This window comes from Rhinatrema bivittatum, chromosome 1, assembly GCF_901001135.1.
Source record: "Rhinatrema bivittatum chromosome 1, aRhiBiv1.1, whole genome shotgun sequence".
Taxonomy (NCBI): Eukaryota; Metazoa; Chordata; class Amphibia; order Gymnophiona; family Rhinatrematidae; genus Rhinatrema; species Rhinatrema bivittatum.
In genome coordinates this window covers 831622479-831636383 of record NC_042615.1, presented here as the reverse complement: position 1 = coordinate 831636383, position 13905 = coordinate 831622479, and the positions used below count along the sequence as shown (strand labels likewise).

Below are 13905 nucleotides of genomic sequence, written 5' to 3'. Positions count from 1 at the left end.
AGTTACACAGGGTTATATATACACATTGGGGGAAGGGTTACACAGTGTTATATACACACTGAGGGAAGGGATGCAGTTACACAGGGTTATATACACAGTGTGAGGGGAGGGACACAGTTACACAGGGTTATATATACTGGGGGAAGGGGTTACACAATGTTATATACACACTGTGAGGAGAGGGACGCAGTTACACAGGGTTATATATACACATTGGGGGAAGGGGTTACAGGCGTTATATACATACTGTGAGGGGAGGGATGCAGTTACACAGGGTTATATACACTGGGGGAGGGGTTAAACGGTGTTATATACACATTGGGGGAAGGGGTTACACAGTGTTATATACACACTGTGAGGGGAAGGACGCAGTTACACAGGGTTATATACACTGGGGGAAGGGGTTACACGGTGTTATATACACACTGTGAGGGGAGGGACGCAGTTACACAGGGTTATATATACACATTGGGGGAAGGGGTTACAGGCGTTATATACACACTGTGATGGGAAGGACGCAGTTACACAGGGTTATATACACATTGGGGGAAGAGCTACACACTGTTATATGCACAGTGTGAGAGAAGGGATGCAGTTACACAGGGTTATATATGCACTTTGGGGGAAGGGGTTACACAGTGTTATATACACAGTGTGAGGGGAGGGATGCAGTTACACAGGGTTATATATGCACTTTGGGGGAAGGGGTTACACAGTGTTATATACACAGTGTGAGAGAAGGGATGCAGTTACACAGGGTTATATATGCACTTTGGGGGAAGGGGTTACACAGTGTTATATACACAGTGTGAGGGGAGGGATGCAGTTACACAGGGTTATATATGCACTTTGGGGGAAGGGGTTACACAGTGTTATATACACAGTGTGAGGGGAGGGATGCAGTTACACAGGGTTATATATGCAATTTGGGGGAAGGGGTTACACAGTGTTATATACACACAGTGAGGGAAGGGATGCAGTTACACAGGATTATATACACAGTGTGAGGGGAGGGACACAGTTACACAGGATTATATACACTGGGGGAAGGGGTTACACAGTGTTATATACACACAGGGGCGGATTTTCAGAGCCCTGCTCGCGTAAATCCGCCCAAAACCGGGCGGATTTACGCGAGCAGGGCCCTGCGCGCCGGGAAGCCTATTTTACATAGGCCTCCCGGCGCGCGCAGAGCCCCGGGACTCGCGTAAGTCCCGGGGTTCTCGGAGGGGGGCGTGTCGGGGGCGGGCCCGGTCGTCGCGGCGTTCCGGGGGCGTGTCGGCAGCGTTTTGGGGGCGGGTACGGGGGCGTGGCTACGGCCCGGGGGCGTGGCCGCGCCCTCCGTACCCGCCCCCAGGTCGCGGCCCGGCGCGCAGCAGGCCCGCTGGCGCGCGGGGATTTACGTCTCCCTCCGGGAGGCGTAAATCCCCCGACAAAGGTAAGGGGGGGGTGTAGACAGGGCCGGGTGGGTGGGTTAGGTAGGGGAAGGGAGGGTAAGGTGAGGGGAGGGCAAGGGAAAGTTCCCTCCGAGGCCGCTCCGATTTCGGAGCGGCCTTGGAGGGAACGGGGGGAGGCAGCGCGGCTCGGCGCGCACAGGCTATACAAAATCGATAGCCTTGCGCGCGCCGATCCAGGATTTTAGTGGATACGCGCGGCTCCGCGCGTATCCACTAAAATCCAGCGTACTTTTGCTTGAGTCTGATGCGCAAGCAAAAGTAGGCTGATCGCGCTTCTTTTAAAATCTACCCCACAGTGAGGGAAGGGATGCAGTTACACAGGATTATATACACAGTGTGAGGGGAGGGACACAGTTACACAGGATTATATACACTGGGGGAAGGGGTTACACAGTGTTATATACACACAGTGAGGGGAGGGATGCAGTTACACAGGGTTATATATGCACTTTGGGGGAAGGGGTTACACAGTGTTATATACACAGTGTGAGGGGAGGGACACAGTTACACAGGATTATATACACTGGGGGAAGGGGTTACACAGTGTTATATACACACAGTGAGGGAAGGGATGCAGTTACACAGGATTATATACACAGTGTGAGGGGAGGGACACAGTTACACAGGATTATATACACTGGGGGAAGGGGTTACACAGTGTTATATACACAGTGTGAGGGGAGGGATGCAGTTACACAGGGTTATATACACAGTGTGAGGAGAGGGACACAGTTACACAGGGTTATATATACACTGGGGGAAGGGGTTACACAGTGTTATATACACACTGTGAGGAGAGGGACGCAGTTACGCAGGGTTATATACACATTGGGGGAAGGATTAAACGGAAGCAACGCAGGAAAGATGTCACAAGTCGTTCACTGAGAAACACCTGCACCGTGAGCTTTCCCTCGCACACCCCTGATTGCAGGCGGGAGCTCTCTCGCAGGCCAGTCCACAGTCGTGCATGTCAAGCTCAGGAGCATCGTCCCGTCCCTCACCTTTTCATCCTCGTGAATGATGTCGGCAGGGATGCTGCGGTCTATGATTTTGGAAAAGATGGTGGGAGGCTGCTTCCCATAGATCCTGCGGGCTCTGTCGGCACGCTGAGCCCTCAACACCTCGTCCTCGCTCTCTCCCAGGCTGAAGGCACGACTCTGGCAGAGAAAGAAAACAGAACAGCTGTGAGAAGGGAAGAGAGGGGGGTGCGTTACACTTCAGGAGCAGGCAGGACGGGCGACCGTATGCATGGGAGTCAGGGTTGTGCTGATCAGCTCGGAGCTCAGGAAGCTCTGCTCTCTGCATGGCAGGAGTCCTTGGGAATCCGAATCAAACCTTCCCCGCAGCAGCACCAGGAACGGATCAAAGGCACAACACCTAGGACCATGAAGGGAGAGGGAACAGCAGAACAGACCCCTGCATCCACCTCCTCTCACTCCATAGCCTCAGGATCCCCCCCCCCATGGCTCTGGGATTAGAACGCACGGAATACAGTCTGAAGCCTCAAGATTCCTTCGTAGGTCTGGGATTAGGGCTCACTGATTACAGCCTGCATGTGAGGTCTGAGGATCTGCTCATGGCTCTGGGATCAGGGCTCACTGATTGCAGCCTGCATGTGAGGTCTCAGGGTCCTCTGACGGCTCTGGGATTAGGGCTCACTGAACGCAGCCTGTGCGCGAGGTCTCAGGGTCCTCTGACAGCTCTGGGATTAGGGCTCACTGATTGCAGCCTGCATGTGAGGTCTCAGGGTCCTCTGACGGCTCTGGGATTAGGGCTCACTGATTGCAGCCTGTGTGTGAGGTCTCAGGATCCTCTGACGGCTCTGGGATTAGGGCTCACTAAATGCAGCCTGTGCACGAGGTCTCAGGGTCCTCTGACGGCTCTGGGATTAGGGCTCACTGAACACAGCCTGTGCACGAGGTCTCAGGGTCCTCTGACAGCTCTGGGATTAGGGCTCACTGAACGCAGCCTGTGCGCGAGGTCTCAGGGTCCTCTGACAGCTCTGGGATTAGGGCTCACTGAACACAGCCTGTGTGTGAGGTCTGAGGATCTGCTCATGGCTCTGGGATTAGGGCTCACTGAACACAGCCTGTGAGGTCTGAGGATCTGCTCATGGCTCTGGGATTAGGGCTCACTGGACACAGCCTGTGTGTGAGGTCTGAGGATCTGCTCATGGCTCTGGGATTAGGGCTCACTGAACACAGCCTGTGTGTGAGGTCTGAGGATCTCCTCATGGCACTGGGATTAGGGCTCACTGAACACAGCCTGTGTGTGAGGTCTGAGAATCCTTTCACGGCTCTTGGATTAGGGCTCACTGAATGCAGCCTGTGCACGAGGTCTCAGGATCCTCTGACGGCTCTGGGATTAGGGCTCACTGAACGCAGCCTGCATGTGAGGTCTCAGGACCCTCTGATGGCTCTGGGATTAGGGCTCACTGAATGCAGCCTGTGCACGAGGTCTCAGGATCCTCTGACGGCTCTGGGATTAGGGCTCACTGAACGCAGCCTGTGTGCGAGGTCTCAGGGTCCTCTGACAGTTCTGGGATTAGGGCTCACTGAACGCAGCCTGTGTGCAAGGTCTCAGGGTCCTTTGACAGCTCTGGGATTAGGGCTCACTGAACACAGCCTGTGTGCAAGGTCTGAGGATTCTCTCATGGCTTTGGGATGAGTTTAGTTACTTCTCTAGCCTCCTATCGTTAAGCACATCACAGTGGTCTGTGAGCAATAAACCCTCAATAACACAGGGAAAGCAGGAGATCATACAATATAGAAAATAAAGGAACATAGGTGTTTCACAGCTAAGAGATGAAAGCAGGGTCTACAGCTGCCCCTTAGGAGTGGATTCTCTTTGCAGGGCCTGGCTTTAACCCCCTTCCTCAGCGCAGCCCGTCCAGCAGGTCTGCGGTACCCGATGTCACGTCTTTATTTAAGGTTTTGAGCCTGCACTGTACAGAACGCCTTCTGGGGGGTTCACATTAGGGGGGGGGGGGGGGAGGAGGTATAGATGAGGTAGGTGTCATGCACCGGGGGTGAGAAGGTGTAGCAGGGGTAGGGGTCATGCATAGGGGTGGGGAGTAAAGATGGGGTAGTTATGCTCTGGGAGTGAAGTGTAGCAGGGGTAAGTGTCATGCACAGGGGGTGGGGAGTATAGATGGGGTAGTTATGCTCTGGGAGTGAAGTGTAGCAGGGTAGGTGTCATGCACAGGGGGTGGGGAGTATAGATGGGGTAGTTATTCTCTGGGATTGAAGTGTAGCAGGGGTAAGTGTCATGCACAGGGGGTGGGGAGTATAGATGGGGTAGTTATGCTCTGGGAGTGAAGTGTAGCAGGGGTAAGTGTCATGCACAGGGGGTGGGGAGTATAGATGGGGTAGTTATACGCTGGGATTGAAGTGTAGCAGGGGTAGGTGTCATGCACGGGGTGGGGAGTATATATGGGGTAGTTATGCTCTGGGAGTGAAGTGTAGCAGGGGTAGGTGTCATGCACAGGGGGTGGGGAGTATAGATGGGGTAGTTATTCTCTGGGATTGAAGTGTAGCAGGGGTAGGTGTCATTCACTGGGAGTGAGAAGGTGTAGCAGGGGTAGGTGTCATGCACAGGGGGTTGGGGAGTATAAATGGGGTAGTTATGTCTGGGGTGAAAAGGTGAAGCTTGGGTAGGTGGAAAGTAGGAAGGGTACCTGGCTCTGGAGGCAGCTCTGGCCCCCGCGGGGCAGCAGCAGCGCAGCCAGGTTGATGAGTCGCCAGCCGGGTGCCAAGATCCGGAGAGAGCGCGCCGCCATTACAGATCAGCACGGACGCGGGAGTCCCGCCCCCGAGAGGCGTGGCCGTAGATTTAAAGGGCCGGCGCAGACCTCCGCTCGCCGCGTGCGCTGGAGGGTGAGAAGCTCCGCCCCCGGGAGGTGTCGGCGCAGACCTCCGCTCGCCGCGTGTGCTGGAGGGTGAGAAGCTCCGCCCCCGGGAGGCGTGGCTGCAGGTTTTAAAGGGCCGGCACAGACCTCCGCTCGCCGCGTGCGCTGGAGGGTGAGAAGCTCCGCCCCCGGGAGGCGTGGCTGCAGGTTTAAAGGGCCGGCACAGACCTCCGCTCGCCGCGTGTGCTGGAGGGTGAGGAGCTCCGCCCCTGGGAGGCGTGGCTGAAGATTTAAAGGGCCGGCACAGACCTCCGCTCGCCGCGTGCGCTGGGTGAGAAGCTCCGCCCCCGGGAGGTGTGGCTGCAGATTTAAAGGGCCGGGGCAGACGTCCACTCCGCTCGCCGCAGTGAGGAGTCTCGTTTAGACACCGGCAGAGACATCCAAAGCTTTCGTGACGGGCAGAAGCGCTCCCCGATCCCAGGAAATGATTGCACCTTCCCCCTGTGCGTGCGGTGCTTCCTGGTTGTGTCCTTGCTCTGCACCCCCCCCTCATTATATCGCGCATGTGTATGCGCATCCCTGCCTGGGGCGTGAGTCCTTGCCATTGCTTGGGGGGGGGGGGGGTTGTTGCCAACCTCGCTTATTTCCCACCAGTTTGGGCTTTTTTTTTTTTTTTTTTTCCCAATGCGAAGGTTGCTTATTGGGCTTGGTCCATGGGAGTGGTTGGTGCTACCGCTGAGGCCTGGCCACCGTCGGAGGAGCACGACAGCAAGCACCGGCGCCTGGTGCCCGAGGAAGATTGTATGCAGCAGGGCAGGCTTGAACGCGGAAGGGAGGGAAGCAGTCAGGGGAGGAATGAGCAGGAGGGGGCCAGGCTGGTGTGGGGAGGGGGAAAGCCAGCGCATGAGGGCCAGGCCGCTGCTGGGGGTGATCAATGGCGAGGGGCCAGTCATTTTTCAGGTTGATCAGTGGCTGAGACGGGAGGGGGTGGTGCATCCGTCAACCATCCAACGGGACTGCAGGGGGGTGGCTAGATAGAAGCCATTAGGAAATAATGAATTGTGTGTTTGAAAATTTACTTTTAGTGCATAGGGTGCAGCACAATCTGTGTAATATAATGTAATCCACAAAAATCTGATAGACATTTTAGGGGGTTAAATAAGATTACAAGCCACTGTATTTCCTCCCTTAATTTACAAATTTTGGTTTGTTTTTTTAAAAGGGTTTTCGCTGTCTAAATACCTTCTAATAAAATCTCATGGGTTTTGGGCTTGTTTTTTAAGCAAACAATGCTTGTTCCTGCCTGATTAGCTGGCACCCCTGCTATGCTCCCCTTCCAGCAGATGGAGACTAAGTCAGGTTGCAAAGCTGACATCACTGTACATAGACCCCTGCAGTGACTGCACCATTCTCCATATCTCGCCCCCGGGGGGGGGGGGAGTGCCGTCCTTTCTGGAAGGAGAAATGCTACATTCTAAATGAAAGGAACCGGGGCGCTGAGAGCAAAAGCTCCCTCCCCCACCTGAGAATGCCGGAGGTGATTTCCCAGATTCCTCAGCCCTGGGCCTTGGTCCGGTAGCCGGTTCCTGGCGTGGACTTTGCTGCTTAGGCAGCAGGTGCAGGAAGCAGAGTGCGGTGGTGACAGCCAAAGCCCTCTCCCCCCGCCGGTGGAGACCCTCTCTCTGTACTCAGGCGGTAAGAGCTGAGCCCAGGTGTTTTAAAGAAAAATAAATAAGTGCCCCCTTCAGAGACAATTAGAGGGAGTTGCATTAGGGCTCCCCCCCCCTCGGTCTCCATGCTCAGCCCACCATACCCACGTCATTCCCACTTCCAGTAGGAGTAAGGGGAATTGGGCTTCTGAGCAACCGCGAGTGGGCTAGGTTCGGTTGGAACACTGCGTCGTAGGCCACGGCAGTGCCAACTTGCATGCGTTTGTGTACGCGCCAATTTGCCCTCCATAGGACGTCAGTACGTTGGCTCTGCGCCCAACATCGGGTTCACGTCTTTTAAAGCACGCGCTACAGGAAGAGCTGTAGGAACGGATTGCGCCTTGCTGCGTCCTGCCACTCAATCTGTGTACACAAAGTGCAAAGAGAGCACAACTACTGCTGCCAATGGTGCCACCACCCAAGAAACCGAAGCGCCTTGCTCTCTGCACTGCTTGCCATATTGGAGTCTCACAGTCTGAGCCGCAGCTCAATTTTTGGCTGCACTGTGAGGAAGCCCATGGAGAATCGGCCTCCTTGGACTTTGCAAAGCCAGGCTCCTCCCCTTTGGATGATGGGTTGGTCACTGCCTTAACTGGAAGTAAACCTTACCTCAGTATCCCCTTGCCTGGGCCATCCCTGGAGAGGGAAATTCAACCAGTCCCAGCCGGAGTGGCTCCTGGCTTAGGCATGGACACGGCTGCCTTTTCCTGGGGCTGCCACACCCTAACTGCCTCACTTGCCCCGGTCTGGACAGAACCTCAGGCAGTAACCCCTCCCTCTCCCATTCCTACCAGCAGACCCAGAGCTTTATTTATTTATTTTATTTATAGGCCTCGCCTTACAGGAAGGGTATCCCTGGCAGGGACCCGGATGTCACAGAGGATCCAGATTTCTTGGAAGAGAGGGGGAAAGCCCCCCTGGGTTGGAACGGTTCTTTCGTAGAGACAAATTGCCAGCCCTGGTTTCCCAGACCCTGAAAGACTGTTCCTGGGAGTTCCTGGGGCAGATTCCATGATGGAACCAACGAAGAACCCCATTCTGATTCCCCTGCGGAAAGGCTCCTGCTCCTTTCCAGTGATGGATGCCCTTCAGGAATGGGATACCCCAGAAGTAAGTTTTATAGGGGGCAGGGCCTTGGAAGCTCCATACCCTCTGCACCCAGCGGCAACAGAATATTTGCTTGTCCCTAAAGCGAACGCACTGGTTGGTGCTGTCTCTAAGTGAACAACTATTCTCCAGCGGAGGGGGGAGCGGCCTCGTCTTTGAAAAAATAAATAACCATTCCCTATATCACACAGGACTCCTTAACCGCGAAGCTAACTGCAGCACGGAAAAAAGAAGACTGAAAGGAGACCCCCATGGCTCGAGGGATAATGGCATGCTCAGTGGGCCAGTCAAAAGTTTCTAGAAACTTTGACAGAAAGTTTTCCGTGATAGGGCTCCGTCCAGTGACGTCATCCATACGTGAGGACTATCATCCTGCTTGTCCTGGCATAATCCCTCGCTTGCTCCGCCAACTCTTGACTGTCCCCAAAGGGAATCCAAGATGGCCGCCACTTCCGCACTGACAGGGAAAGGCCCAGGGCACGAATAAGACACATGCGGTGCTTCGGTCTTTTCCTGCTGTAAATGCTGCACAGAAACTGGCCCAGGACAGACACACGACTGGGAATCGCCCCTAAGATCAGCAGGAAAAGCCATGCACTCTGCCGACCAAGCGGCGTTTCCAGCGTGTGCCACTCATAAAGGTCCGCAGAAAGAAAAGGAGGCTTTGAAGGGGAGCAGTCCTGCACCCCGATCATCCCCACCAGAGACCCAATGCTGAAAGGAAGAAGCAGTAAGGCAGCACACAAAAATCACATTTTCCTTTGCATTATTTCTTTAAAATCAACTTTATTGCTGCCACAAGCCCCTGTACAAAAAACACGAAAGGAAGAAAAGTACTTTCCTGCTCAGCTGGTCTTCCTAAGCAGAGCGGCCAGCGCCAATCAACACTGCTTAGCGGGGGATGAGGGATCTGGACCAGATATACACCCCCACAGAATCCAGGACCGAGCATACACCAAGGGTTACGAACCCCCTGCTCGTGCACCTCAAACCAGGGCGGGAATGACCCCAGCAATATCCCCTGGGAGGAACTGAAAACATTTTTTTTTATTATATACTCCAGACTGCAAGTTTCACTCCACCAGCATCTGCCGGAAACAGAACTACTGAGGGAGTGCAGGTGCAGGGCACACTAGGTCAGATGGCAGTGTCAGTGAAACTTTTCTCTCTGTCTCCATCTGTTGGCAGGGAGGCAAAACTCAAGAGTCTGGACTGATCTGGGTATGAACAGGAAGAAGGGACTGGTGCAGGGTCTGCCCCCTCTGCACTGGGTGAGCTCAGGGTCTGCCCCCTCAGCATGCGAGTACTGAGGAATCACTTCGGGGTTTGGCTTCTCCCTCCACCCTGGCGTAATTCTGTCCCCCGCCCAGAGAGAACATGGAGGAACTGGCATAGGAACAGAAGAGAGGTGGGAAAGACAGCATGGAGCAGGGCTGGCGGCAGACAGAGGGGGCGAGAAGATCACAGGAGAAGCAAGTTGCAGCTGCAGGAGGGAGGCAGAGGTGAGGAGAGGAGCAAGGCAGGTGATGGGAGCAGGAGTGGTGTGAAAGGGGGAGACAGGATGGGGAGTAGCATAAGGGGGGCACAGAGGCAGCAGACGAGGGGAGGGAGGGTTCAGGTTCAGGCTGATACTTCAGAGTAAAACAAAGAAACAGCACAAAAATTCACAAAGTACAAAGTTTACACAACAATATTCAGCTTCCCTTCTAAAGGGCTCTCAGGTACAGAGCCTCGCACCCAGTAATAAAGCTGAAGCATCCTTCCACCATGGAAAGTCCCTGCAGGACGCTCGGCAGCTGAGGAGCAATCAGCCCAAAAACTACCCCCGAGCCAACAGGAAACACGGAAAGAGTTTCTGCCGCAGAGGGACGAGCGACAGGGCACACTCACGAGGGGGAGGTCGTGCAATCACTGAGGGGGGAGTGACAGGGGCACCAAGGGGGGGTGCTCTCTCACTGAGGGGGGGAGTGAGAGGGGCACCACGAGGAGCTGCTCTCTCACTGAGGGGGGAGGGAGGGGGGCGAGAGGGGCACCACGGGGAGCTGCTCTCTCACTGAGGGGGGGAGTGAGAGGGGCACCACAGGGAGCTGCTCTCTCACTGAGGGGGGGGGGGAGTGAAAGGGGCACCACGGGGAGCTGCTCTCTCACTGAGGGGGGGGGAGTGAAAGGGGCACCACGGGGAGCTGCTCTCTCACTGAGGGGGGGGGAGTGACAGGGGCACCACGGGGAGCTGCTCTCTCACTGAGGGGGGGAGTGAGAGGGGCACCACGGGGAGCTGCTCTCTCACGAGGGGGGGAGTGACAGGGGCACCACGGGGAGCTGCTCTCCCACGAGGGGGGGGGGGGGGAGTGACAGGGGCACCACGGGGAGCTGCTCTCTCTGAGGGGGGGTGAGAGGGGCACCACGGGGAGCTGCTCTCTCACTGAGGGGGGGAGTGAGAGGGGCACCACGGGGAGCTGCTCTCTCACTGAGGGGGGGAGTGAGAGGGGCACCACAGGGAGCTGCTCTCTCACTGAGGGGGGGAGTGAGAGGGGCACCACGGGGAGCTGCTCTCTCACTGAGGGGGGAGTGAGAGGGGCACCACGGGGAGCTGCTCTCTCACTGAGGGGGGGAGTGAGAGGGGCACCACGGGGAGCTGCTCTCTCACTGAGGGGGGGGGGGGGAGTGAAAGGGGCACCACGGGGAGCTGCTCTCTCACTGAGGGGGGGAGTGAGAGGGGCACCACGGGGAGCTGCTCTCTCACTGAGGGGGGAGTGAGAGGGGCACCACGGGGAGCTGCTCTCTCACTGAGGGGGGGGAGTGAGAGGGGCACCACGGGGAGCTGCTCTCTCACTGAGGGGGGGGGAGTGACAGGGGCACCACGGGGAGCTGCTCTCTCACTGAGGGGGGTGAAAGGGGCACCACGGGGAGCTGCTCTCTCACTGAGGGGGGGAGTGAGAGGGGCACCACGGGGAGCTGCTCTCTCACTGAGAGGGGGGAGTGAGAGGGGCACCACGGGGAGCTGCTCTCTCACTGAGGGGGGAGTGAGAGGGGCACCACGGGGAGCTGCTCTCTCACTGAGGGGGGGAGTGAGAGGGGCACCACGGGGAGCTGCTCTCTCACTGAGGGGGGGAGTGAGAGGGGCACCACGGGGAGCTGCTCTCTCACTGAGGGGGGAGTGAGAGGGGCACCACGGGGAGCTGCTCTCTCACTGAGGGGGGAGTGACAAAAGCACACACTCATACTGGGGCGGGGGGGGGGGGGGGCCAAGAACGGGACACACGTGGAGCAGTTTGTCATGGAGGGGAATCTGTCAGCAGCACCCACAGGGTAGGGGGCGCACTGTCACCCAGTGATGGGGGGAGGAGAGACTGACATAGCTGGGGAGGAGCGGTGGGGTGGGACACTGCGGTGAGGAGCGTGACAGAAGCACACACCAGGGTGGAGGGGAGAAGTAACAGGACATCGCAGCAGAGGATGCACACTGCGGGGGGTGAGGGAGGAGATGCCGTCGCCGAGAAGTGTGCAAGGAATTCACACACAGGGGGGACACCAGCAGTGAAGGCGGGGAGACGGGGCACACACGCATGGGGGTGGAGGGACGGGGAGACACGGAGCATGGACGGAGAAGAGAGCGTGGGCTGAGAGCAGGTAGCGTCCACCTTCCTGGCCACACTCTCAGAAACCCATTCTGGGTCTTTTCCTCTGCGGCTTGTCCTGGGAGGCGGGGGTCGCCGGCCGGCGCTTCACCCCCGAGGAGGAGCCTGAGGGGGGCTCCCTGCCTCCCTCGCTCAGCTCGGAGAAGTAATCCTGAACAGTCTTCCTCCTCTCTCTGGGAATCCCTCGGGATCGCAGGGCCTGGGAGGACGGCCACGGCTGGGAGCCCGGCGACGGGGCTAGCCCAGACGGCTCCCGTGCTTCCTCCTGCTCAGCGGAACGTGGCCGAGCTCTCCTCAGTCCCGTGGCCTTTGCCTCCTCGCGCTCCGGGAGCTCGGCAGGCTGCTCCTCGCATCCCGGCGCCGACCCGGGCTGCCGGGCAGGGGACTTCAGGATGGAAACCAGGCTGGACGTGTGGCTGGACGCGATGGAGAGGGAGCAGCTGCCGAGGTCGGACGGGGTCCCTGCCTGCCACTGGCCGTCGCTGGAGTCGTGCTCGGACACGAAGCTGCTGGAGGAGCTGAAGCTGCTGGAGAGGCTGCGCCTGCCCCTCGCCAGCTTCTGCTGCCGCCGCCTCGCTTTCAGGGCTTGCACCTTCCTGCCTCTGTTCAGCCCCAGCTTCTCCTCCCACCAGCCGCTCCACCTCCCTTCCCAGGAGGCCGTCAGTCGCCGGCTCAAGTCGTCGTTCCAGGCCAGGGGGTCCACGGGCTCCGGCGGGGCCACGGCCTGCAGCGGCCCCACCTCCTCCTGCCCCACCACCCGCCGCCGCTTCATGCAGGCCCGGAAGCGCTCCCGCAGCCCCGCACTTGCCGCCCCCTCCTGCGCCTGCTCCCGCAGCTCGGTGGGGGTGAAGAGCTTCCGGCAGTGAAAGCTGGGGCGGGCGTCCGCAGGCCGAGCGCCGCCCTGCAGCTGCCTCTGCTCCCGCAGGAAGGCCTTCAGCCAGCGCTGGCAGCAGGACGCGCCGGCTCTGCTCAGGGCGGCAGGGCTGCGCTCCTCCCCCCGCCTCTCTGCCACGCTCTCCCCACCACTCCCTCTCTCCGTCAGCTCGGGGTCGCTGCGCTGTGCGTCGCCTCGCCCTGTGGAGGTGCTCTCCCCACACCGTCCGTGCGCCGGGCCGGAGCCGCGCTCTTCCTCAGATGAAGCACTCTCCGAGTCGCTGCTGATTTTCTGCTCCTCGCTCTCATTCCCACCGGCACCCCGGAGGCCCTGCAGGGAGGGGCGGCTCTGTGCATTTCCCGGGTCTCTCCTCCGCGGGCTCCGTGCGGTTGCTGGGCCAGGTGCCCCCACTCCTCTCCTCTGCGGGCCCCTGGACGCTGGGCTCCGATAGACTAAGGGCTGGAAGAAGAGGTCGCCGGCCTCCGACAGCTGGAACACCAGCAAGGACTCCGCCCCCAGCTTCTGGTGCGCCGCCGTCAGACCTGGAGGTGACAGAGAAACGGGAGCGGGGGGGTCATGGAAACGATGCCTGGAGCAGCCCCCGGGCAGTCCTAAAACATCCACACAAGCAGCTTCTCTTCCCACTGCAGCACCGCAGACCTCGCCGTGCTGATCCCGGGCCCTCCTGGGAGGCCACTGTACCTTTACACCTCTATTCTGACTATAACCTTAAGGAGGTACGGCTTCCAGAACTGGACCCGCTGCCCTGGGAGACCCGCGCAGGGGGCATTCCTGCCTCCATCACGGCTGGGGCAGGAGCTGGACGTTTTCTGAACGGATCGGATACCCTCTCTCTCTCTCTCTCGCTGCTCTGGCTACCTGCGGGCCTCCAGCTATCCCTGGCCTCCAGCTATCCCAACCCATCCTTTTCCCTGGCAGCCATCGAGGTTACCACCCTCTTCTTATCTCTTTGCGTGCCTGAAGCGGGCCCCAGCTGCAGGCCCGAGCTTTCCTATCTGGCGTTGGCTTTGCATGCACACAGCCCCCCCCCCCGCCGGTTTTACCTGCTCCAGGCGAGGCCAGCCTCTCTTTCAGCAGGTGCTCGCGGTGAGGCCTCTGCGGCGCAGAGAACCGCAGGAAATCCGAGATGCAGGAAAGCTTGCGAGCAGGACCCCACAGCTGGCAGGGGAATTTACTGCCACCTGGGAAGGCAGAGGAAGAGACGGGAAAAGCGAGAGAGAAAGAACACGAGATGAGGCGGCGGCAGAGGAGC

General features: G+C 58.3%; 2 protein-coding genes across 2 annotated transcripts in view; both read right to left on the bottom strand.

Annotated features, from left to right (window-relative positions):
• HINT2 (histidine triad nucleotide binding protein 2) overlaps positions 1–5322 on the bottom strand; it is a 30987-nt gene extending 25665 nt beyond the window's left edge. Inside the window, exons 1-2 of the mRNA XM_029583139.1 lie at positions 5134–5322; positions 2459–2614 (exon numbers count right to left, since the gene is read on the bottom strand). Of these exons, the coding sequence (XP_029438999.1) occupies positions 2459–2614; positions 5134–5235 (258 nt within the window). The 5' untranslated portion in view covers positions 5236–5322. The remainder of the gene's footprint in view (positions 1–2458; positions 2615–5133) is intronic.
• A 3577-nt stretch (positions 5323–8899) lies between these two features.
• The window catches only part of TAF1C (TATA-box binding protein associated factor, RNA polymerase I subunit C), a 71883-nt gene continuing 66877 nt past the window's right edge, over positions 8900–13905 (bottom strand). The window contains exons 14-15 of the mRNA XM_029583126.1: positions 13697–13834; positions 8900–13174 (exon numbers count right to left, since the gene is read on the bottom strand). Of these exons, the coding sequence (XP_029438986.1) occupies positions 11778–13174; positions 13697–13834 (1535 nt within the window). The 3' untranslated portion in view covers positions 8900–11777. The remainder of the gene's footprint in view (positions 13175–13696; positions 13835–13905) is intronic.